General features: G+C 34.1%; 1 protein-coding gene across 6 annotated transcripts in view; it reads right to left on the bottom strand.

Annotated features, from left to right (window-relative positions):
- LMNB1 (lamin B1) overlaps positions 1-24,631 on the bottom strand; it is a 77,439-nt gene extending 52,808 nt beyond the window's left edge. Inside the window, exons 1-2 of one of the 6 annotated variants that reach the window (XM_074281968.1) lie at positions 24,476-24,631; positions 23,551-24,011 (exon numbers count right to left, since the gene is read on the bottom strand). In XM_074281968.1, the coding sequence (XP_074138069.1) occupies positions 23,551-23,897 (347 nt within the window). In that variant the 5' untranslated portion in view covers positions 23,898-24,011; positions 24,476-24,631. Of the gene's footprint in view, positions 1-23,550 lie in introns of all 6 variants that reach the window. The other 5 variants (XM_074281972.1, XM_074281970.1, XM_074281971.1 and 2 more) reach the window with 5 other exon arrangements.
- Positions 24,632-27,790: the final 3,159 nt, after the last annotated feature.

Here is a 27,790-nt window from a genome sequence, read left to right as displayed (position 1 = left end):
AAAGGATAAAGATAGAAACAATTCACCTAATAACTCTTGGAAGTAACCCCAAAAAGCAAATATCCCAGGAATGTCATAGTAAAAATCTAGAGCTCACCTCAGAGACAAAATACTGTAAGCATCAAGAAAAGATTTCAAGTTCCAAAGAACTATAGTTAGGATCACAAAGGGTCTGGCATCTTCTACTAAAAATAAGATGGATCTTGAAATACATTTCAAACCTGCCACAGATGAGTATAATCCTACAAGGGGGAAAACTAAGCCTTTAATAGAAGACGTTTAAGCATTTCTAATGAACAGATCAGAAACAAGAAGTTTGAACTCTATAAACATAAAAATCCAGAAAACCAATTTAAGCAATTGGAAGATACTATATGATGATTTAGTGCTAATATTCTAGTGGGAGAAGAAACAAGTATCTCTTCAGAACTTTAATACTTTCAAAGATTATTCAGTAAAGTTAAATAAGAAAAATAGAGGGGAGAGAAAGATTCTCTTTTGAGTGTTTTAAGAGGGAAAGAGAAAAGGGGGAATATACTGATATAGAAAAGAGGAAGAAGTTGGTTAAAGAAATTTCATTGTTATTTGAGCCAGACAAGAATACTGAATACAACACACACACTTTGGTATAAAAAATTCATCAAACTCAACAGGGAAAAAAAAGTGGAGATGAAGGTGATGGGGACGGAGGTCCCTTTAAGATTCCTTTCTGATTCCCAACCCCCCTCTCCATGGCTGAAGAAGCTAGGATCTTTGACTCACAAAAGCACCCTTTTGAATTCCAATGATATCCAGGCTTTCCCAGCCCCTACCCGATCTGAGCTAGCTTAGGCTTTCCCAGCCCCCCACTATCTGCTCAGGTTTCCCCAACCCCCACAAACAGCTTCTTCCTTATCTAAAAACCCATTGAATTCTATTCAATGCTAATCCTGGCCTAAACCTGTGACTCCATCCAGATTATAAAAAGAGGAAGGAAGTCCACTCTTTGCAGGAGCCTTCCCAAACATGGTATCCTTCCGGCCATGTAAAGGTTCCTGTCTGCCGGCAACCACCTCTGGCCCTGGCATATTTCTACCTTTACCCTTACTTCCAAACTCCTACAATAACCTTTTTTTTTTTTTTTAAACCAATCTAGGTTTTTGGGCCTGTAAATTCCTTTACAAGGGACTCTGCACTATCATTGCGCCAACCCAAAAGGGGTTCCCCCTTTCCTAACTCTCATCAGAGGGAGACAGTTGAGAGAGAATGAAATAATCAGAAGCAAAACAGACTTTCTAAGAGAAGATTAGGAAAAGGGAGAGAAGTAAAGCAAATAATAATAATTTAAGGGTACACCTGAGATTGTCGCTTAGAAAGCTGGGCAATCATAGCATACAGACATACTGGAAAATTCTTTTACTATAATAACAAAAGGGACAATTTCAGGAAATTCTGGTTTGTATGTTCTAAGATTTCTTCAGAATATCAGGACAAGTGAAGAGGATAAAACTAGAAGAATTTATGTAAGGACAACATAAAGAAAAATAACATTGAAAATCTTAAAAACTCTAGTAAAAGCAATGACAAACTACATCTCCAAAGGCTATATGATGAATTATGTTATCTATTTTCAGACAGACACAAGGAAATGAAACATTTTTGGACATGACTACTATATGGACTAATTTTGCTTAAAACTAAATTTTATTTGTTACAGGGTTGTTCTTTTCTCCTTTCTCCATATCCATTAAAGGGAAAGGAAAGAAGAGATTAGCAATAGATATTGTAATGGGCTGAAACACTGAGTTGATGTGCAACTGAGCACTTAAGGCTAATTACAATTACAATACTCTATTAGAATATGCTTGGAAAATGGCCCTTCCCACTATTCTGTGCTGGCTCCATCTTTTGGAGTATACAGAGAATTGTAGGAGGGACTAGGGAGTGGAGTAAGACAAGCCAGCCTTACTTTGGCGCTAGAGGAGGAGAAAGGAGGTCACAGAGATCCTATGTCCATTCCCTTCACTTCTACCCCTAAAGACCAAGAATAAAGACCAAGGACTGTTGCTTATCCTGACACCGGCTGATTCTAAAGCATCCAAGGGTGCTAACTCGGTCCTCACAGATATAATCCAAAAAGGGAGTTGTTTAGACATTTTAATGCACAGAAGGAAGCACAGATAAGGAAGACAGTTTTTAATTTAATATATAAAATTATATACTTTTCTGAAAAGCAAGCAGAATGACAGAAACACACATTTTAAATTAAAATACAATAAAATACAAAGAAATGACAGAGAGGATGAATTTAGAGAAGCATAAAAAGATTTGTATTAACTGATGTATATGTTTATTTGCATCATTTCATGCAATGTTGACACTAAGAATGAAGGTCGGGCCCTTTTTTGCACAGTGTCTTGTTAGGATTACAAGGTGAGAACTCAGGTTGTCTGGACAGTTCTCTGGCTCAGAATTCACATCTTTGGTTCGGGCCTTTAAAGGGAATTTACACCTTTGGAATTCTGAGGGAACAAGTTCATTGGTTGAAGTGTTTCTCACAAGCCCCATTGAGTTCTCACTACAATCTCTGCTAGGATAAAAGAGGAGGGCAGGAGGGCAAGGAGTTAGTTTACTCTGGGACAGAGTTGGGACGGCACTTTGGAGGAAGAAGAGTCTGGGACTGAATTGAGAAGGCAGTCCCCAAGATGACCGGACCTTTACAATTTGGCGCCCACAACATGGGGCAAGGACTTTTGCTTATCTTGACAAGGACTGATTCTGAGCCCTTGAGAGGAGCTAGCCGGGACCTTGACAATGCCTGACATAACGGAGACATTTAATAAGTACTGGTTAATGTTGATGGTGAAATAAGCAGAACCAAGCAAACACTATACAAAATGATAACTATCTAAATAGCCTCAAACAAATGTTGTGGTATTACAAAGAATAAGCTTAATTCTAAAGAAAAGATATATGACAAGGTTTCTTCCATTCCTTTGTGAAGGTACAAGTCCACAGCTATAAAATATTAGATACAGTATCATTTTTTTTAGCTGTATCGATTGGATTTGTTATTTTTTTTCCTCCTTCTAAGTTTTTTTTCCTGAGGCAATTGGGGTTAAGTGACTTGTCCAAGGTCACACAGCTAGGAAATGTTAAGTGTTTGAGGTCTAATCTGAATATATATATTGGGGAGAAAGAATGGGGTTTAAACAGTCACTGGAATGTGAATGGTATTATTGGGTATTTCCATGAGAATGTCTTCACTCAGTTAATTCCGTACAACTAGATCAATCTCCAGAAATCTATGCACTATATGTATGATATTTGGAATGAGAATTTCTGTTATTGTTTGTTTTGTTACTATTACACAGAAATGATATTTTTTATTTTGTGGCCTGCCACTTTGCTGAAATTACTAATTGTTCCAATTAGCATCATTGCTGATCCCCCAGTGTGAAAAACAGAGGGGTATCTGATTTCTAGCTATGAAAATTAAATTGGAGAAATAAAACTTTAATTAGAAAATTGAAACTCACAAGGACATCAAGGAATAATCAAGCGTAGAAGTTACCTTACAAAAAAAATGGGGATTGACTTTTGTAATCAGGGATGATGGTCTAAAATTTGAAAAGAATCCCTAGTTCTTTGCCCTAGTCCTCTCCACTGTTATCTTCCTCCTTTTAGAATGTAATTTAAGCTCTTTGGGGGCAAGGAGTGCTTCAAGTCCAATAACTTCAGTAACATCCAATTAATGGGAAATTATGGGAGGGATTTATGTTGTAGGATAGGAAATAAAATGCTGCCTTTGGAGTTTCAAAAGTGTGTCTACTTACTTAAATACCCATTCTTCTTTTTTTGTTTGTTTTGTTGAGGCAATTTTGGGGTTAAGTGACCTGCCAAAAGTCACACAGCTAGGAAGTGTCAAGAATCTGAGACTACATTTGAACTTGGATCCTCCTGACTTCAGGGGGGTGGATCTCTTATTGTGTCACCTAACTGCCCCTAAGTACTAATGCTTGCAAGAATGTAAAATAAACCTTTCCTGCATTCATTAATGAGTCAGTGGAGTTTTTGGTAAGATATTTTGTTTCTTACAGAGATACTTTTAACTCCTCTACCTATCTTTATACCTCTAATTCTTTTCTCTTGTCTTATTGCTGTTGCTGACATTTCCAGAAAGGTATCAATAGTAACTAGGAACATGGGCATCCCCTTATCACTCCTGTATTTACTGAAAGAAATTCTAATGTATCCCCATCGCATATGATGCTTTCTTTTGATTTTAAAAAGGTCCTTCTATACCTATAGTTTGTTGGTTTCTAGTATAACAGAATGTTGTACTTTGTCAATAGCCTTTTAAATTGTGGTCACTTTTCTACTATATGAACACATTTTATAAGGGGACATAGACCGGAAAATCTTTGTTGGAAATACTATGATAAAATTGAAATATACAAAAATAAATAGATTCATTGCTTCACATGCAGAAATCCAATGACACTGAATTTTTCCATTATCAAGTTTGCATTTCCCTCTATCAAATTCAATTATAAGTTTCTCATTCATACAGCTCTCCCTCACCTCACATACAAAGCCAGATCTTTGATTTAATCACTGTATAGAGCTTCCCATGAAACAACTCCCTCTATCAAGTCATATAAGCACCTTGTCTGCAAATTATATACTTAGGGAGAAGTTAAGAGACTTGTTCACATAGTTAGAATGTCAGAAAAATTACTTTTCGACCACGTCTTTCTGATCTAGTCACAGTTCATGGATTTTGGAAAGCCCTTGACTTATCACGAATCAAACTGATGTAATATAGCAATGATTTTTGTGGTCCTCTGATTTTAGAGGGGGCTTCTGTTCTAACAATAAATCAGTAATCCTAAATCTTCTGGCTTTGGAATCTGCTTCAGAGACCTCCTACACTCCCAATCCAAGAACAAATCTGAATAGACCACTCCTCAATTCATTGCTGATTGATAATCTGGTCAGTGATAACCAAATTCCGGAGACTACTCCCTGGTCCTACCTATGAGCCATAGAATTATTATGTCAATGATAAAAAGATATTTCCTTGCTAATTTCTTTTGGAACTTAGCCCACTTGCCATGGCATTACAACTACAATAAAACTTTGCCTCTTGATTAGGAAATGGGTTGAAGTCTGTAAATTCTTTTGATACCTCATGAAATTAATTGGTCTTTGACTCCAAACTTTGGGGGTCCCCTTCCCAACCTCAACATAACTATTTAAGAATGAAACCCAAAAGCAGAAGGCAAATTCTTCCAGACAAAATGTATATTGTTCTAAAAATTCATTAACATATAAATATCAATTCTCCCTATAATACTTATGTAGAAAGAAAATCAATGTTCATAATTAGAATACAACTATTAAGTTACCAAGGAAAACGCAGAATTATATGATAATTTTTAATTATTAAGAAGGAAACCAACAACAAATAAGAAAACAAATAAGCAAAGACTTAATTCCAAAAGAAAAACAATAGATGAAATTGCAAAGCAAATTTTTGATAGAATTTGATAAAATGTTGATAGAAATTGAAAATATGAACCACAATATTACTTTAATCAATCAATCAATCAACAAACATGTATTAAGTGCTTACTAAGGACAAACCACAGAAGAAACAAGATAAGAAAAATGCAGTACCTGCCCTAAAGGAGCTTACATTCAAAAGGGAGATAACATAAATAAAATAGAACTTACAAAACAAATACGGAGTTAAAAGGTAACCTTAAGTGGATTGGCACTGGTAGCTGGGAGGGGAAGGAAAGACTTCATAGAGGAAAAGGCTGAATCTTAAAGGAAATCGAGTATTCTATAAGAAGGGAGTTAGATCTGGAAGTATTCCAAGTATGGGGAATACACCAAGTACAAAGATATATTTGGCAGACATAAGAAACAGCAAGAAGACTAATATTGAAAAGGTAGGAAAGGGTCAATCACACAGCAAGCACTAGACTAACTTAAATGACAGAAAGTAGTCACTCTAGTGACAATCAATATATCAAATGTGCTTTCCAAATCCCTTATAAAGAGCTCTAAATGCCAAAGGAATTTTATATTTGATCTCAGGAATAAAAGGCAACAGAAACACATTATGAAACTAATTTGTATGGGACACAGTGGAATTTTTTATAAGTCAATAAAACACTAAAATGAAGTGTTTATTTTTTTTTAACTCAGATTATAGTACCTCACTGACACTTCTGAACAAGCTAACATTTAATAAAACCATAGAAACATCATTTCAGCTATCTCATTCTTAAGTTATGCCTACTTTAACCACTCAGAACAATGTCACCTTTAAAACAGATAGGACCATCTTTATGAAGGTCTTGGGACAAATACTGTATTCAAGAACTTAGTCTCTGAATTTTTATAACATATACTTTAGAATATCCTCTAGATAGTATAATTAAGGATACAAGTAATTTAATATGTTCTGGTGAAAACAAATAAGGGATAGGGATGGGGTATTAGAGGCAGATTTTTATAGGGTGTATCAAATTGTGGTTTCTATCAGCCTTTATGTAGGATACAGTTTTGTTCTGAGAATTTTAAAATTGAAAGGGCTATTCTTTCTTACTCCAAAATCAATATTGTTTGCTACATACATATGCAGATTTCAAATAGCTTTTAATTAATAATTCCTGTATTTCTTTATTAGGATTCTTTGCAGTTTGGAATCTTAATTTGCATCTTACTTCATTCCTAGGGAGGAGGAAAAACATAAACACCTCCATAATGCTTTGATTCCTCACAAAGAAAAATAACTCAAGGAGAATTTTCTTGGTACTTGTTAGTTATAGGCAAATATGAGCACTCTCTGGGAATTTCGCAATTAGCTAGAATGAATCCTTTAAGTTTTAATTTTCCTCTTGCTTTTTGCTTTTACTCCTAAAACTGAGGCCTCCTCTTCTTTTCCTAATAATAACTCCAGAGCCTTATAGCACGTTTCAATACAGATAAGACTCTCCATATTCTATTATTAGCTAACTACAAGTAATTCAGGAAACACTGTAGATCCAGTTTTATCCACCTCAATTAGTTGAGTATCCCAAAGTATATATTTCTAGAAGCAAATATAGCAAATTGCATCCTTACAATACTCATGTTGGAACCCTGAAAAGGATCTCTCTCTAGTTATATATTTCTTTATAAAAAGGGAAGAGGAGAACTAATCTTTGGAGCTTCCAAATCATCTATGTTTGGGCCATTATCATTGCACCAATTTGGTCAAAGATTGGGAGATAACTGAACTTGGACACTGATTTTACTTCCTATCTTTTCATCTAAACACCAAATGTATATTGGATGTAAAGAGATAAGTGTTTCTAAGATATAATACTTTTAATAACAAATAAGAGTAAGCAACATTTACATAGCATATAATATAATAATAACATATACAAAGTATCTTACATACATTATTATTTCATGTGATTTCATAGCATCCCTACAAACTAGGTAGTACTGGTATTATTATGCCCATTCTATATATGGGGAAACTGAAGTTTATAGATTAATCTACTTGGGTCAGATAGCTATTAACAGAACTTAAAACCTAGGATTCTTTCCACTACAATCTAGAAGAGTGGTTTCATTCCAAACACAGGTTACCCAATTTCTTCATCATTTTGTTACAATAAGCAAATAATTCATTCTAACCTCTGCAACTCTGTGGACAAACTACATATTTCCCTAAACCTCCTAATGTAAAAATAAAGCAGGATCCACCATGCCCTATTCAACATAAAACCTTCAGAGAAGAAACCAATTTCAGGAGATCAGTGCAATAAGGAGGGGGGGGGGGGGAAAGAAGTTATTTATTTATGGTTATCCACAAACATGGGCAACTACAGTAGCTGCTCAGTGCTTAGAGTGCTGGGCTTGGAGTCAGGAAGATTTGACTTTCAGACCTGGCCTCAGACACTCACTGGCTATGTAAATCTACACAAGTCACATAACCTGTTTGTCGTAATTCACTGCAGAAGAAAATGGCAAAACACTTCAATATGCCAGGAAAACACCATATGGGATTATGAGGAATAAGACACAACTAAACAACAAATCCAGAAACATATTTTATCTTAAGGAAATGGAAGGAAATAAGCACTTATATAGCCCCTCTGGGTTATGCCAGATACAATGGTGAGCACTTATTTCAGCTTCACAGAACTCTGTGCAATGGATGCTATAATTATGCCCATTTTATAATTAAGGAAAATGAGGCAGGCAAAAGTCAACTGCCTTACTGTGAGTCACACAATTAGTAAATCTCTGAGGCCAGATTTGAACTCCAGTTTTCCTGACTCTGGGCTCAGTGCCTATCCAATATGCTACCTAACTATCCCTCCTACCATACTTCCTATTAACAGAAAGGTAATAAGAAAAATAAGTTTAATATAATAAATGCCTAGTATAATACCAACTATATTCAAGTAAGGTATAATCTGTTGACTTTGAGGTCATAACAAGATTCAATATGAAAAAATAAGGTTAGTCATCTAAGGAATGCTAAGTGTGATAAGAATAGGGAAGTTACTAAACCTTAACAAGGATTTAAAATGCCTACCTCAAAAAGGATGGAAAATATATTCAATATAAGATAAACTGTTTCTCAGGAAAAAGGTTGTAATGACCTAAGTATTTGATGATAAGAGGAATAATGAAAAAGATAAAGTAATTTGTCACTAGATACTTAATGTTCTACAATGTGAGGATGGTGGAGGCAAAAACAATAATCTACAATGAAAGAATTTTTCAGACTTTACCCTAGCCCAATGTAATGTTCCACAAAATTATCCCATTCTCTCTGATTTGATTCCCCATACATCAAATAACCTTCTGATTGCTCATTCAATTTTACTATGCACTGTCATGTTGGAAGGAAATGTTCTCCACTATATCAATTCTATAGAACCATCACTCCACCTCTCTAACCTTCACCATCACCAACCATACTATGGCCTTTAACATCCCTTTCAGCTCTAAATTTAGATTCTGTGTATCAGACTTGAGTAATTTTGTCAACTGAAGGACACACCTCCAACTTAAATCCACTGTGTTGGCAAATATGACAGAAAATGATAATGGCAATAGTTGTGCTCTAAAAATGTCTACTTAACAAATTCAGAGGAACCCAGTAAGATTTGCACAAACTGATAACTGAATGAAATAAGCAAAATCAAGAAGACAATTTGCACAATGAATACAATAAGGGGGAGAGAAGAGAAGGGAATAAGTGTTTATAAAGCACCTACTATGTACCAAGTCCTGTGCTGAATGATTTTTACAAATATTATTTCATTTCTGCACAATACTTCAAGGTGGGTGCTATTATCACTCATTTTAAAGTTGAGGAAATTGAGTCAAACATTAAATGATTTGTCCAGTGTCACACAGCTAGGATGTGTCTAAAGCCAAACATTTAATGCAAAAGAAAACAACTCTGAATGACTACAGACTTCTGATCAATTCAGTGACCAATCATGACTTTAAAAGACTGAAAAGGAAACAACACATTCACCTCTTGGCCTTCAGCACATGGACAAGAAGTACAAAACCGACATTTTCAGACATGATCAAATACATTAAATTATTGGGCTTGTTATAAAGGAGTGAATTGGTAGATAGAAAAAGATAAAAAACTAGCACTCAAAAATTTTTGGAGTATACAGAAGAAAACTAAAGTTCAAAAGGCTTCATAACCAAACAGAATAATTTTGGCAGCAAAGTGATAACAGAATGATGGACCTGGACAGGAACTCATACATTTATTTAGCTCTGTGATTATAAGAAAGTCATTTAACCTCTCTGTGCCGTCATTTCTTCATCTGTAGGGATAATAACTGCCTCACAGGGTTGTTTCAAAGATCAAATGAGGTAATATGTAAAGCACTTTATAAACTTGAAAGAGTTATGTAAAGGCCAGTTACTGTTTTAATTATCAAATATCATCTTGAAATATTAATCTTTTAAGGAAAAACTGGTCTTGCTTACATAAGTATTGCTTTTATCAAACCATCAAAGTGAAAATATAGACAATATGATTTACAATCTCAAAGAAAGGGTCAAAGAGCTGTAAGATTTAGTGGAAAGAGACCTTGAAATTTATTTTGTCCAATCCCTCTTTTTATAAGTAATTAAAGTGAGTCCCAGGAGTGACTTACCCCAAATCACAAAAGTAGTAAGCAGGGTGGTGGTCAGAGGTCAGGTCTAGGTATGTAAATTTGAAAGTCATATGTAAGTAGAGACATCTGCTTTGTTGTATATATTAAGAACTGAATTCTAAAGGTCTTGCCACAACTACTAATTTTGGCCACTTATTAGCTGTGTGACCAAGGATAGAGTTATCATAAATCCTCAAATTTCATGAGGGTAACATTCCTAAAAAAGAGTATGAAAATCAAAAACATGGCTATACATTGAACTTATGAAAAATAGGGGGTTAGGTTCCTGTAACCACCAAAAATTAAGTTTTCATTAGAGATGGCTGAAGATATATTTTATTTCTTTATAATAAAATATTAATTCTGATAACATGTACTTTTCCTAATATAGTAACCATGAAATAACCCATAAAATGTAATATAGAAAATAAAATTGGTAACATGAAAAATATTTTTTGCTTGATAATAAGTCTCTAGAATTCTGGGACCTTTTATACTAACATTTCCAAAATTAAAAAAGTTATTTCAGACAATATTAACTTTTCATAGTACATGAAATCTACAGTATCATAAAATCTGTACAGCATAAAATTCTTAAACCTAAATCATTTAAAATGAATCTTACCTTCCACTGTGTCATATTGTGATATGAAGGTACTATACTCTCTATTGTACTGCTGTAAACTTTCCTACCTTGGTCACCCTCTGAAAACCAAGGAAGAGATTGCTGGGACTTTAGATGCTACTGTCAAAAGAAACTAAGGATAGTGAGATCTTGACATCACCTCCAACACTCTGTCCTTCATGGTGGCTGGTATTGAAAATAAACACACCAGCCTAAAATAATTCACCACTGACATCTGCCTCCTTTGCTATCTGAGATACTTGAGTATCTCCTGACTGACAGTGCCTATATACATTCTGGCACAAACTTTGTCTAACATGATAGTGATGACATATATTCTGGCACAAAGTTTATCTAGCTCTTATTTTCTTATTAAGCTGCAGCACTGATTTAGCACATTTGGGCATAGAGCCCACAGGACTTGTGCTAGGCATTGGGGGCATAACTGCAACATAAAATTTGAGTTCTAAAGACAAGGAAAACATGCAATAAATGCTCTTAATGATAGCAGAGTGAACAAGATCAATAAAAATGAGGTTACTAATACTTTGAGGCAGAAGACCTGAATCTTGCTTCTGACATTATCTATGTGATTGCTAATAAATCTCTTAACCTGGGTTTTAGTTTTCTACCTATTAAAATGTGAATTATACAGAGGCAGTTGTCATAAGACTCAATGAAAAAATGAATGTAAAAGTAATCAAAACCTCCAAGAGCTATGTTAATTATTTGAGAGGAATAAGAAAATAAAATGTTGGAAAAATATTTTTTCTATATTCCCTGAGTGCTTGTACATGTCATGATGTAAAATTTTCTGGCATGCTTTATTTAGCAAAAATAAAACTTTGTATAACTTTTCTTAGTAAACAACTAAAGGAGGTGGGAGTGACAAGTGAATTGCAACATTACATATTTTCACATCTAGAGCCTTCCTCTGCTGTAACCTGATCATTCTTGGGGGAAAAAATTCAGTAAAATACCTTAACAAGAAACACTGGAGTTTTAATATTGTATTCAGTTACTCATTATGTGTGTATGTGTGTGTTTAATAGCAAAACTGGAATCTCAAAATTGAAAGGAAAAAGGCAACATGTGATGGTAGGTTTACTATTTAATATATGATCATGTTCAACTGCACAGGTAGACGGAGAGTTTAAAATAGAATTATGTGTTAATTATTTTTAACAAAATCATTAAGCTATGTTCTAAGGGAAGTTATCCAAAGAGTTTAAAGAAGACTAAAGATATCAAGACTAAAAATATTTATAGTATTTTTGTTGTTGTTGTTGTAAAAAAAATCAACATGAAAAAACAACCACTTATAAATAGAGGTGTCAATTAAAGAATGGCTGAATAAATATGGCATATAACCATAAAATATTATTGAACCAGTAAGAGATGACAAAAAGGATGGATTCAGAAAAACCCGGAAGCATTTATGAGAACTTATAGAAAGTAAGGAGAAGATATATTCTGATTGAAGTGGATATCTTCAACATAGAGAAGATCTAATTCAGCTCCAGTTGATCAATGATGGACAGAATCAGTTACACCCAGAGAAAGAACACTGGGAATTGAGTGTAAACTGTTTGCACTATTGTCTTTCTACCCAGGTTACTTTTACCTTATGAATCCAATTCTTACCATGCAACAAGAAATTCGGTTTTACACACATATATTGTATCTAAGATATACTGTAACACATTTAACATGTATGGGATTGCCTGTCATCTAGGGGAGGGGGTAAAGGGAGGGAGGGAAAAATTCGGAAAAGAAGTGAGTACAAGGGATAATGCTGTTAAAAAAAAAAAAAAAGTTACCCATGCATATGTACTGTCGAAAAAATTATTATAATTATAAAATTTAAAAATAAATAAATTTAAAAAAAAATAAAATAAAGAAAGTGAGGAGAAACAAGAGGCCCAACGGATAGAGTATCAGGCCTGGGAGTCAGAAAGATTCATTTTCCTGAGTTCAAATGTAGCCTCAGACACTTCTTAGTTGGGTGACTTAATCACTTAGTCTTATTTGCTCAGATTCCACATTCCACAAATGAACTGGACAAGGAAATGGCAAACCACTCTTATCAAATAAGTTAGAAAAGGAAATAGCAAACCACTCCAGTTATATTTGCCAACGAAACCCCAAATGGGATCGCAAAGAGTTAGAAATAACTGAAAAAATTACTGAAAATACCTTAAAAGAAAAACTTCTGTGTAATAATTAACTATAAGTATTGCAATGATCAATAACAAGTTCAGAAGACTGATAATGAGGTGATGGGTTAGAAGTGCAGAAGATATCTATCCTCATATATAAAGTAGAGATTTGTTTTGCTTGATTATACTTGTTAGAAGGAAGAATTTCCAACCCCCCCATTAGTAGTATTTTATTTTTTTCCCATTACATGCAAAGAGAGTTTTCAATATTTATTTTTATAAAATTTTGTTTTCCTTTTTTTCTTCCTCCTTCCCCACCCCCCTTCAAGATAGGGAGCAAACCGATACAGGTTAAACATTTCTACAACAGTCATGTTTTGAAAGAAGAATCAGGAAAAAAAAAAAAAAAAAAAAAAAGGAAAAACCATGAAAAATAAAAAATAAATAAAACAAATCATAAGCTTCATTCTGCATTCAGCCGCCATAGTTTTCCCTCTGGATATGGATAGCATTTTCCACAGTGTTTTTTTTTTTTTGAATTGTCTTAGATCACTGGATTGCTGAAAAGAGCTAAGTCTTATCAAGTCAATCATGGAAAAATGTTGCTGTTACTGTGTACAATGTTCCCCTGGTTCTGTTTCTTTCTTTTAACATTAGTTCATATAAGTCTTTCCAAGTTTTTCTGAAATTTGCCTGCTGATCATTTCTTATAGAACAATAATATTCTATTCCATTCATATAACAAAATTTATTCAGCCATTCCCCAATTGATGGGCATCCCCTTCAATTTCCAATTCTTTGTCATCACAAATAAAGTTACTATAAACATTTTTGTAGTTCTTTTCTTTTTCTAGTGATCCCTTTGGGATATAAACCTAGTATTAGTATTGCTGGATCAAAGAGTATATGCAGTAAATCCCTTTGGGCATATTCCAAGTTGCTCTACATAATAACTAGATTAATTCACAACTTCACCAAAAATGCATTAGTGTTCCAATTTTCCAATATCCTCTCCAACATTTTTCATTTTCCTTGTCTTTCATTATTAGCCAATCTGACAGGTGTGAGGTGGTATTTCAGAGCTGTTCTAAGTTGCATTTCTCTAATCTATATGATTTAAGGCATTTTTTCACTGATATATAATAGTTTTTTTTCTTCCATTTAGAAACTGAATTTATATCCTTTGATCATTTATCAACTGGGGAATGACTAGTATTCTTATAAATTTGAGTTCTTCATTTGTTTTGGAAATGAGGCCTTTATCAGAAAGAATGGTGGTAAAAATTGTTTCCCAGCTTTCTGCTTCTAGAAGGGAGAATTTTTTGATGGGAATGAAATTTATGGGGAAGAACTAAAAACAGTAACAAAAAAGAACAAAAGAGGAAAAAAATGAATGTGGTAGTCAAACTTTGAAAAAAAATCCCACAGAAGATAAAGGAGATGCAACAAGGCAATATTAGAACTTCCATATTAAATTTAATAAGGATAGGGACCTGTGATAAATGGTCTAAGCAACATACACTGAGAAAATGCCACCAATCCAAAGTCATACCAGCTCTGTAACATATAATTTTAGATAGTTGCCTAGAGCCCTGAGGGTTATATCAGGGACAGGATTTGAATCCAGATATTCCTGGCTTAAAAGTCAGCATGTATGCCAAACTTTAAGAAAAAAAAGCTTTACATAACTGTTACAGTTTAATATACAATCCTCTTTTATTATTTTTTGTATCAGGAAATAGCTCCTGAATAGCTCCTGATATTAGTCAGATTCACAAAAAGAAGAAAATAATTCAAATTATATTTCTCTAAGTTCATCAATGTTATAATTCTATCTTAAAAGAAAAACTGTCACTTGATTACAATTAACTTATGCCCAACTTTTCCTATTTTTGTCCATGAAGTCAGGAGTGGAGAACCTTTTCTCTGCCAACGACCATTTAAATATTTATAACATCATTCAGGGACTATACAAAATGATCAACTTATAGAACTTAAACAGAAGGAAGGTTGTTTCACATCAATGCCTGTGGTTGCCTTAGTAAATGATTTTGTGGACCTTGTACAGCCCCATCCCCACACTGCACTAAACATCAAATACTTGCATATAATTTTTCACTATGTAAACCCTACCAACATGGCACAAATTAACCATACAAAACCAAAAAAATGTTTTTTTTATGCCTATTTCCTTCAATAGATAAATAGACTGATTAGTCTGATATCCCACAAAAACTAAGGGGCAAAGTCAGTCTAATATAAACATATCAACATCTCATAGCAACATAAATCATCTACTCATGACAAAAGGTACAAGGATAAAAGACTTAAACCCATCATTTCTTTGGTTTTCACTTAAAACAAAAACAAAAGCAAAGTCAATCAAAAACATTCTTACTATGAGACAGGCACAGCATTAAGCACTAAAGATACAAAAAAGGCAAAAGACAGATACTGCCCCTAAGTAGCTTACAATCTGATAGAGGAAGAAAATATACAAAGGAAGCACAAAAACAAGGGGTAGAATAGAAATACCTAACATCAGCACATGATGAATAAATCCAGAGATATATAACTGAATGGGAAATGAAGAGATGACTGACTCCTCTAGAAAAAAAGGTCTCTGTTCCCCAGGGCAAAGGAGGGAGAAACCCCAGGGGCCCTGGATACTTATCTTGCAAGATGAAGACATCCCAGAGCCATGGAAATATTCAAAGGAATAAGCTGAGTAGAAATTGAAAAGGTGACTAATCTGAGTTCCATGCTTAAATGTAGGAGAAGTCAGATGAAAGTCCACTGATATCCCAAAGAAAAAGATTGACTTCTTTTATCAAAGATATTTTTATATACAATTTCTAACATAATAAAAAGAAAGCATGTTGGTTCTAGATTTTGAGGCCCTGTGTTGGAATCACAGTTCTTCCAACTATCTTCCAATAGTTCTTGGGCAAGGGTAGCTAAGTAGCACAGTGGATAGAGTGTTAAGTCAGAAACCTGAAAAAACTCTTCTTTCCAAGTTCAAATCTGGCTTTAGACATTTACTAGCTGTGTAACCCTGGGCCTCTCACTTAATCCTATTTGCCTTAGGTTTTCATCTACAAAATGAGCTGCAGAAGAAAATGGCAAAGAATTCTATCTAGCATCTGGAACTGGAATCACAAAAAGTTGGACATGACTGAAACAACAAAAACATGGGCAAATCATTTAATATCTCAAGGCTTCAGCATCCTAATCTAAAAAATGGGAGATTTGTACTAAATAATCTCTGCATTCCCTTCTAATTTGAAATCTATGATCCTATGATCTTACCTTCCATTTTCATCAATAAAGATAAATCTGAAAATATTAAATTACTGAAGTTTAATAAACTTTTTAATCTTTAAAAAATTTTATTTGACTTTCCTCTTTAAAGTTCGAGAGAAATAATTATTTAATTTGCATGGGATAGAAAGAGTTCCTACCAATAGCTAAGCTTGAATCAAGATACAAACACACAATAATTTTCCTAAGTAGAGTTTCAGCAATATTCTTCAAAAGGTAAAACCATCTTTCCTTTTATGATCCAAGACCAGAAACAAATTATAATTGTTTCAAGATTAACAATTGTATTATCCTTTTCATGAAATCTCTACACACAAAGCATTTCTGATGCATCAAGTAAACTAGATTCATCAAGAAAAATAAAAAAAAAATTAGAATTGAAAATGTATAAGCAAAAAAGAATCCTGAAAATCCACATAATTAAGCCCTAAAAGGTTGCCTAGTTAACACGAATAATTTATTTTTTACAATTAATTGTATTATTGTTTTTTAATATGATTTCAATTTTATACCACCAAAATAGTTTCCTAACATTTTAAAAGTGGATTTTCTTGTTCTAATAAACTTTTAATTAGTCATGGTTAGCATAATACACCATAAGCTCTTATAAAAACTTCTATATCGAAACTGAAATATAACTACAGACATCTAATATGAAAAGACTATACTTAAGAGTTGACATATAGTTTTCTTGCTGATTCTGTGGCACCACTAACATGGAAACTATTATAAGAGTATTGAGAGTACCAAAGGTCTCCATACCTCCTCTACTATGGTCAGTAGAGATTATAAAAAAATGTTAAATTTGGAGTTTTTAATTCTCAACATTGTTTTCTAGTTATAAACCCTTCTAAATGTAATGTTAAAACTTAATATATTACCTAGAAAAAAATAACAACAAAATTCATCTGAAAGAACAAAAGGTCAAGACTTTCAAGGGAACTAATGAAAAAAAAAATAAAATAAAATGAAGATGGCCTAGCTTGCCAGATCTAAAATTATATTATAAAGCAGAAGTCAACAAAACCATTTGGTACTGGCTAAGAAATATAGTTGAAGGGCAGCTAGGTGGTTCAGTGGATAAAGCACCAGCTTTGAATTCAGGAGGACCCGAGTTCAAATCTGCTCTCAGACACTTAACACTTCCTAGCTGTGTGACCCTGGGCAAGTCACTTAACCCCAGCCTCAAAAAAAAAAAAAAAAAAAAAAAGAAAAGAAAAAAGAAATATAGTTGATCAGTGGAATAGGTTAGGTTCAAAGGATAAAATAATCAAAAACTTTAATAATTTAGTGTTTGACAAACCCAAAGACCCCAGCTTTTGGGATAAGAATTCACTGTTTGACAAAAAATTAGAAGAACATAGGCTAGTTTACCTCTCAGATCTGTGGAAGAGGAAGGAATTTGTGACCAAAGATAAACTAGAGATCATTATTGATCACAAAATAGAAAACTTTGATTATATCAAATTAAAAAGCTTTTGTACAAACAAAATTAATGCAGACAAGATTAGAAGGGAAGAATAAATTAGGAAAACATTTTTAGTCAAAGATTCTGATAAAAGCCTCATTTCCAAAATATATTGAGAATTTACTCTAATTTATAAGAAATCAAGCCATTCTCCAATTGATAAATGGTCAAAGGATTATGAATAGACAATTTTCAGATAAAGAAATTGAAACTATTTCTAGCTATATGAAAAGATGCTCCAAGTCATTATTATGCAAAGAAATGCAAATTTAAAAAAACTCTTGAGATACCACTACATACCTGTCAGATTGGCTAGGATGACAGCATTATCAAGGGGATGTGGGAAAACTGAGACACTGATACATTGTTGGTGGATTTGTGAATACATCCAGTTATTCTGGAGAGCAATTTGGAACTATGCTCAAAAAGTTATATCCCAAAGAGATCTTAAAAAAGGGAAAGGGACCTGTATGTGCAAAAATGTTTGTGGCAGCCCTGTTTGTAGTAGTTAGAAACTGGAAATTGAATGGATGACCATCAACTGGAGAATGGCTGGGTAAATTGTGGTATATGAATGTTATGGAATATTATTGTTCTGTAAGAAATGACCAGCAGGATGATTTCAGAAAGGCCTGGAGAGACTTACATGAACTGATGCTGAGTGAAATGAGCAGAACCAGGAGATCATTATATACTTTAACAACAATACTATATAATAATCAATTCTGATGTGGCTTCAACAATGATATGAACTAAATCACTTTCATTTGTTCAATAATGAAGAGAACCAGCTACACCCAGCAAAAGAACTCTGGGAAATGAATGTGAACCTATACTACATAGCATTTCCAATACCTTTGTTTTTGTCCGCTTGCATTTTTAATTTCCTTCTCAGGTTAATTTTACATTATTTCAAAGTTCAATTTTTCTTGTGCAGCAAAATAACTGTATGGATATGTATGCATATATGATATTTGACATATACTTTAACATATTTAGCATGTATTGATCTACCTGCCATCTGGAAGAGAGGGTGGGGGGAAGAAGTGGAAAAGTTGGAACAGTAGGTTTTGCAAGGGTCAATGCTGAAAAATTACCCATGCATATATCTTGTAAATAAAAAACCATAATAAAAAAAACCTTAATATATTAATTAAAAGATTTTATATGTATCAGAATATTTACAGCAGCATCTTTTATGGTAGCAAAAAAGTTGGAAACACAATAGATGCCCATATATTGGGGAATAGCTAAATAAAACAGATATGAATGCAATGAAATAGTATTGAATGATTAAAAAATGACAGCTAGATGCTTCAATGGATATAACACTGTGCCTGGAGTCTGGAAGACTTTAAATTAAGCCTCACACACTTATTAGTGACCCTGGACAAGTCACTTAAGTGGCTTAGTGGATAAAGCCCTGGGCTGGGAATCAAGAAAAATTAAGTTCAAATGTGGTCTTAGACACTTACTAGCTATATCACCCTGAGCAAGTCATTTAACCTCAATTTGTTTTAATCCACTGACTAGGGAAGTGGAAAAGTATTTCAGTATCTCTGCCAAGAAAATGCCATGGGTAGTATGGCCCACTGAGTCCCAAAGGGTTGAATATAACTGAACAACAACAACACAACAAAGAAATAATGGACATGAATATAAAGAAGCACAGAAAAACTATAATAAAATAAATACAAACTGATATAAGTTAAGCAAAAGCAGAAAAACAATATTCACGATTGAAAGAACAAAACAACAATGGAGAGTAAAGGTTATAAAATTATAATGACCAAGCTTGATCCTGAAGAAGAGATATGCATTTGCCCTTTTTTTTTGCCGAGGTTTGGGTATAAAACACTACACATAATTTGAATTTGAACTTGGCTGCTGAGTTAAATATTTTTGCTTCATTTTTAAATCTCTCTTATTCTTCATTATAAGTAAGGGCCCTCTAGAAGCAGTGGATGAAATAATATTGGAAAATAGAGGTAATATAAAATCAAAGTTTACACAAATGGATCTGTGATTTCACTGAATTATAAGTTCCTTCCAATGATATAGATCATAATAATTTTATGGCCTCTTACTGAAAATGGATCATTGGAAATCCTTCCTTGATTTCTCTCAAGATTGAGAGAGTTCTAGGAAAGCAATCTGATTGTCCAACTGTCATTTCTTGATCTTGCCACAAAAATAGTCTATCATCTCTTCCCATCATATAATTTCTTGATGATATAAATCACTCCTGTACTTCTTTGATAATTGATTCCTCATTGGCTATGTGTTGCAACCAACTCATACCTATTATGTGCCCGTCACTGTTTTTTGCCTAAACTTAGTTTTTAGTTCATTAGAGCAAGTGGTATTCCATGTCTGCCTGTCATATACAACTCTGATAAAACATTAGCACTGGAAAGATGGACCTTTGCTTTCATGAAAAACTTGAGGTCAAAAAAAGTACAATTTTCCAAAAGCAATCCAGCCCATTCTCCTCCCTGCATCCAGTTTATTATCCTGTAAAGAATATCCCAAAGATATATAATACAGACACACTTATATCCATACCTTACTAGATAAGCTATATATACAATGTTCAAATTAGGACATAGACATTCTTCATTTACTTGTTTTTCCCTGTGCAGATGAATAGGTTAAACTTGTATGGGTTATTCCAAGAGGTTCTGCAATGTCCTGGGGCTTCATATGGTCATTAAAAGGAAATCTGAAAATAGGAACTTCTGAAAAATTCCACCATTCACTAGTTATCCCTTTGTAATCCAGACAATGTGCTGGATCTCCATCACAGTGACAAATATTTTTTGGTAAACATACCTCCTTATTCTATGCTTCATCTGATAGTTATTAATGACCAAGTATTTCTCTTGTTATATTTTCAAGAAATCCTAATCATGATGAATAGATGGGAGACATTGTGCTGCAAAAAGAGACTATTAAATAAACAGTTTAGTAAATCTATTTTTAAAGTCATTAACAAATGCCAAGAGCATTCAAGGAATAAAATAAAAGGAGAACTAAAAACAAGGGAAAATTATAAAGACTGGAAATTTAAAAAAAAATTTTCTCTATCAAGATAATGAAGCCACCATAGCTAGATCCTAAAAAATAGTACCCATGACACTTATAAAGGAAATAGAAATGGCATTAAAGAGAGGGAAAGTAGCCAATGAATGAAGCGTGTGTGTATGTGTGTGTGTGTGTGTGTGTGTGTGTGTGTGTGTGCGCGCGCGCATTTACACAGTGGATTGGGGATACAAGTACTGAAGGCAATATAATTGCCCAGAGTTCCTGGTAAGCCTCTGAGGTAGGAATCAAACCCAGAACTTTCTGATTTCAAATTCATAGATTTGGGAAACATATTAAAGGCATGAGAAAAATTCTTGGACAATATTAATACCTTATGGACTCTCTCCAAAAATAAAAAGGTGACCAAGAGAAAATTAGTAACAATTAAGCTTTACGACTGTTCTCTCATCTATACAAAATCTTTATGAGAAGCACTTAAATACAAATCAAGGGAAAGTATTAAACAACAGGCAAATTTTCACAAGCACTATTAAAAAAAAATCATATCTTTACCATCTCGCCATTCATTAAATGAGATAGAGACTATAAAATCTCATTGCACTTTTTGATTAAAAAACACAAGACATCAATTTAAAAATGAACCTATCTTTTTTAAAAAGAGAGAACTAAAAGAATACTAAGAGTAACTCATCTTCAAATTTTTCTTTTCTTCTTTGTATCTCTCAAGCTCAGCTTTCAACTGTTCTTCAAAAAAAAATAAATAGAAATGGAAACTAATACTGTGAAGTTTACTAGGACTAGGAACTAAGATATAAAGTGTTTTTCAAACACTACTTCATTTGACCCTCATAATACCTGTATTTAATATTATTACCATTTAACTGGTGAACAGACAGAGGCTAAAAGTTTAAGTGACTTGCTGAGGACCAGTTTAATATATCTGAAGAAGTTTTCAAATAGGTTTCTCTGATTTCAAGTCCAGTACTTCATTATACCACACCTCACTACTTTTTGTCAGAGCTCTGAAGTGATGAAACAAATCTGACCTAGCATAATATTCCACGTTTAGTTGGTATTAAAACATTTGTTAATGATAGTTAATTTCTTTCTTTAAAAAGAAAAGGCTATACTACTTCATCATTACCCTGTCACCATAAATACTCTTTCAGGCACCATTAAATACAAATAGAAGTCTAGAAACCTAGAATAGTATTGCTTCTTTGAAAACCATGGTTAAATCATTAAGATATTAAACAGAAATTTATATAATGATTACTTATCTACTGTACATAGTACATTTTAACATTCTTGTCTCCCCCCTCCCCCCTTTTTAAAGCAAAAGCAAAGATTCATCTACCATTAATTGCTGATTTGATGATGGTAATTTTCAATCATTCTGGCTTTACCATTTGCACTTGAGTTAGGTGTAGAAGACAGATTACCATCTTTATTGCTGTGATGTGTTAGGCATTATATGCTCATAGAAGCTAGTTAATTGTTTCAGTTGAAAAATATTCTTTGAGTTTCCATTTTCAATGTGTTTTGACTAAACACACAATAAACAATGAAGCTTCAAGCCCATGGTAGAGTGGGTTCAACAAATCAAGGAAAGCAGAAATGCTGAACTGGATGGAAACATATTGATACATGTATTTAACAGGAAGAAATCTGTAGTATCTGCTACACACCAGAGATACATGCTTAATTATAGCCCGGAAATGCTATGATTACTCTGAATAAAAGCAGAGAGCCCTTTTTTTAAACCTATACACAAACTAGTTAGGGGGTTCTCATCATTCCACCTGCCAGGAAAAGCAAAGGAAACAAATATAACTCAGTAAAGTCCAATGCCACGCAGCTCTACCATCTGCCTTTGGGGACTAGAATAATTTCTTGTCCCCATTTAGACTTTTTCCCATGGCTACCTCAACTATAGCCCCCTCCAGCAATGCTGTGACTGAACAGCTTCATTGATTTTAAACTAGAGATGGCATTCATATCTATCGCACAGCACCAGAGTTCCTTGCTAGCAAAACCACTGGACTAGAAATTAAGGTATAAACCTATCTATTCTGCTCTATCTAGATTTAGAGAGATGAAAACTCACCCTAAATATCAAAAATGTCCTACGTAGGCACCAGCTCCTGCATGAAGTCAAGAGAAGTGAATGAAATGACCCTAAGTTTTAATCTCTTTCCATGCCTGAAAAGCAGGAATCCCAATGTACCAAAAAGCTTAAGACTGAACAATTATCACATTTAGCTATCATCATTTTTGCTCCCTTTTCTTGAGAACCCAACCACAGCTCCAGTCTTTCAAGAGAATAGTTTTCCTTACATCCCTCAAATTTATATGGGTCAGCCTTTCCTTTAACTCGGTTCCATTCCTATTAGCTTCTCACACCCTAAATATCACCACGACCAGCTATAATGCAAATTCCTTCTTTTAACATCCCCACAAGAGAACACATCCAAAAGACCTTTTCTTCTCCTCTGTCTCTCCAAGCACAAACATCTGTCAGGAAGACCCACCCACTCCAAGGGAATATAGAAAGGAAGATAGATATCGATTCCCTATTACCCTCCTCCCTACCCTTCATCCCTAGATTGTAAATACAATCTCCAATCGCTTCAGATACCCACATGTAGAAAAGCATTTAATACAACTGCCTAGATCCATCTTTAGCTTCAGGCCCCATGCCCAGATCTATATATCCTTCTCCCAGCGTGCAAAGAAAACACTTACTTAAGCCGCAGCTGATCATGTTCTGCCTTAAACTTGCCCAGTTCGATTTGCAGCTTGGCTCTCTCGCAGGCCGTGTCGTCCAAAGCCCGGCGGGCATCCGCGAGCTCGGTCTCATAGAGCGTCTTGAGTCCAGTGAGTTCGCGGTCGTGCTCAGTCACCTGCAGCTGCAGCACGCTTTTCTCGAGTTCTAGGCTCCGCACTTTGTCTATATACACCGCCAACCGGTCGTTAAGCTCTCGCAGTTCCTCCTTCTCCCGCAAGCGAGATAACCTAGTCGGGCTGAGCGGGGTTGAAGGCCCACTGGCCCGGCCTCCTGTTCTCTGCACCATTGGAGTGCTAGTCGCCATTACCCACAATGCGAGATGATCTAATCTGCAGTGAACAGCGTTGCTAGAGTAGAGAAGCGTAGTGTACCGGCTGTCTAGCCCTGCGGCAGTAAGACCGGGTAGAAGGGAGTAAAGCTAAAGAAAGAGGAGGAGGAAGCTACGAATAAGTGGGAGCAAAAAGACAGGGAATGGGGGGGAGGGGGAGAGAGAAGCAGGAGAGACCAATAAGATGCAATCGAAGCCTATCCTTGAACGCGAGCAGCTACAACAAAAACGCCAGACCACTAAAACCAAGAAACTCAAGGTTCAGGCATCAAGTCAGTTTGTAAAAACTAAACACAAAAACACTCAATAGTGCACATGCAAGCCTCAGGCGTCAAAGCAAAGCAGCTAGGGAAGAGTGAAAGTTAAAATGTTACAAAGGACTAGTTAAACAAAACAAAACAAAACAAAACAAAAAAACCACAAGGGTCCGGAAAGGAAGAGACTTGTTTACAAATGATTAGTGATTTAAATGTTTCTTAAAAATCAGAAACAACAAATAAAGGGGGGGGGAAAGGTGTTATTAAGGGCTGATTTAGGAATTCTCCAGCACTCACCGCCGCCTCCTCCGCCTCAGATCCGCTATACTTTGTGCCCCCTCAGGCAAAATGAACCTGGGGAAGTAAGATACAGGAGGAAAAGGGGGCGCCACCAGAAAAGACTGAAGATACGGGCTGCAAGGAGGGGCAGGGAAGAGAACGGGGAAGAAGACCTTTTTATTGGTTCAGAATCCCCTCCGTGGCGTGCCAAAGCTCCGCGTGACATTGAAAGAGCCAATACTAGCTCGAAACAGAACTGGCTCTTCAATCACCTGGTGCCAAGCAACTAAATTCAAAATACGACCCCCAGCTGCAGTTCCAGGATTTTCAGTTAGTCTGGGCCATAGAAGTAAGGGAAACCAAAGAGAGGAGATAGAATTAGAGGAAGGGGTGTCTGTTGGACTCCAGTCTCGCTCTGGCAATCATTCATATGTTGCTCTGCGGTTTGGCCCCAGTAAATAGTAGTGCCCTGTCGAAGACAGTGTCCCCATTCTTTAGTATGTTCTGATTTAAATCCAGCTACTGGACCCAGATGACTCTGGAGAGCAAAGTAAGGCATGTGACCTTCCACAGCCCTCCTTCACTTAGATCCATTTTACTTACATGTTATGACATCTCCTTGTCATGGTCCTTTTCGAGAACCAACAAACAACAATCCTATTCTTTAAGCCTTTCCCCATCCCTATTACTTCCAACTTAAATGTGTTACTACTACATAAGGGTTACAGACAGGAAAAACTAGACCACTAAATCGAATGTGACATTAATCTCCACCCAAAAAGTAGGGGTGCTGTGGTATGGGGGAAAAAAATTATTGGTTGTATTTCTTTTGGCTTCTCTAAATGGGTTTATTTCATCATCACTTTCTTTTTATAATTTGGAAAAATAAATATTATCAAAATGTCTCATTCAACTAACCTGTACCTTTACTACAATTATACACATTTATGTGATATCTAAATAAATGCAACCTTTTATGAATTGACTCGAAAGTGAAATGAATAGATCTAAAAGAAAGTGTGCATGATGACCACAGTAACAAAGAAAAATAAAACTTACAAAACCTTCAATATATCATAAATTCAATGACTGGTAATAAATTTAGAAGACTGATAATGAAATTTGGGGGGGGAAGTGATAGGCTAGATATGCAAAATAATATTTTTAGTGTGGTTTGTTTTGCTTGACAACACAGTATTTTTGTAGATGGGTCAGTAAGTACACAGTGATAGATACCAAAAAAAAAAAAAAAAAAAAAAAGAGCCCCCAAAAAGCATTTAAAATACATTGAAGAAAAAATTCAACAGGGACCACAGTAGAAATCCTATTGTTCCTTATTCCATTTAATATACATTTTTAAAAATGAATTACAGAAGTTCAAAGATTTCTTCTTTTTGTCCTTTTTATGTGGAATTGTTTGGCTTTGTTAAATGTTAGGATCATAAAACAAAATCATTAGGATAGAACAGTCAGAAATGGAGATTGTCACTTTATCTGATGACTTATGATGTAAATCATTCAGTGTTTCAAAAAAAAAAAATTTCCATTACAATCATCTCCCTCAACCTCTTTAACCATTCCCAATTGAAAGACACCTATCATTTTAACTAATCTGCTAGATATAAAATATCACAAAGTTGTTTTAATTTGCATTCATCTAATCAATAAGCATTTTAAAAACTTTATATAAAGTATTATATATGATTATATATATGTATATACATATATATATATACATATATATATGTATATATACATAGTTTTGATTTCTTCATTGAAAAGCTGTATTTCTTTTTACTATTTATCAACCAAGGAATAACTCATATTCTTATTATAAATCTGACAGTTCTTTATATATTTGAGAAATGAGTCTTTATCTAAGAAATAGTCTATTAAGGTTTTTCTCCTCAATTTTCTACTTTCCTTCTAATCTTGCTGACATTGATTTTATTTACACAAAAGCTTTATCACTGAATATAATCAAAATTATCCATTTTACATATCAAATGCTCTATATTCCTTGTTACTTCATATATTCTCTTATTCATGAGTCTGACAAGTAATTTTATTCCATATTCTAATTTTCTTGTAATTGCTCCTTTTATATCTAAGTGTTGTATGCATTTTTGACTCAAGATATTGGTCTACGCCCAATTTCTGCCAGACAACTTAATAGATTTCCCAATAATTTTTACCAAATAATGAATTTTTATCCCCTAAACTTAAATCTTTACAACTGTCAAAGACAAAATTACCATAACCTTTTACTAACATGAATTGCATATCTATTTTGTTTCACTGAGCAACCTTTCTATTTCTTAATCAATACCAGATAATTTTGATAATTACTTTCTTATAACATAGGTTATGATCTGACATTGCTAAATCTTCTTCCTTTACAATTTTTTCCCACTAATTTCTTTGAAATTTTGACTTTTTGTTCTTCCAAGTGAACTTTGCTATTATTTTTTCCAACTGTAAAATAATTTTTTTTAGTCATTTAATTGGGATGGCATTGAATACATAGATTAGATAGGTAAAATTGTCATTTTTACTATTATTAGCTTTGTCTACCCATGAACAGTTAATATTTTTCAAATTATTAAAATATAACTATTTCTATAAAGATTATTTTACAATTATATTTATGTAGTTCCTGGATCTCTTTTATCAGGTTATACTCATAGGTATTTTATACTGTCTAAAATTATTTTAAGCTATCAAAAACAATATTAAATATTGATAACACATAGTGTTTCCCTGTTTATCTTTTAAAATTAAATCTGTTTTAGCCTTAACTTTGTCAGAGATAATTGATTCCCGTTTTTTTTTTTTACATCAGTTGAAGTATAAAAAATTCTATTCTAGCCCTTTATTTAAACTGTGTGTGTTTCTCATTTCAGATTTTTAATCCGTCCTGCTATCCATTTCCATTTTATGAGTAAGTTCATCACATTCACATTGGAAGTTATAATTACTAATTGTATATTTTCCCTCCATCCTGTTTTGTCTCATTATCCTTCTTGCCTCATATACTCTAGCCTTGTCACTCATATAATTGCTTCTACCTACTATCTTGTCTTCCTATTACTTAAACTATATCACTCTAAGTCCCTTCCTTATCCTCTTCCTCTCCCCCTACCCTTCTAATTCTTAATTTCTACATCCTTCTAAAAGTCCTTCCCTTATCCCCTTATCCTCTTATTTTTTTTTTTTTATAACTTTAGAAGACCTGTATATATTCCTACATGTATTATATTCTCTTTAAACCAGTTCTCATTAGACTAAGGTTCAAACACTCCTAGCCCTTCCCCAACTTTTGTATCATTTTTA

The sequence above is a fragment of the Sminthopsis crassicaudata genome, chromosome 1, assembly GCF_048593235.1.
Source record: "Sminthopsis crassicaudata isolate SCR6 chromosome 1, ASM4859323v1, whole genome shotgun sequence".
NCBI lineage: Eukaryota > Metazoa > Chordata > Mammalia > Dasyuromorphia > Dasyuridae > Sminthopsis > Sminthopsis crassicaudata.
This window is presented reverse-complemented; position numbering and strand designations above follow the sequence as displayed.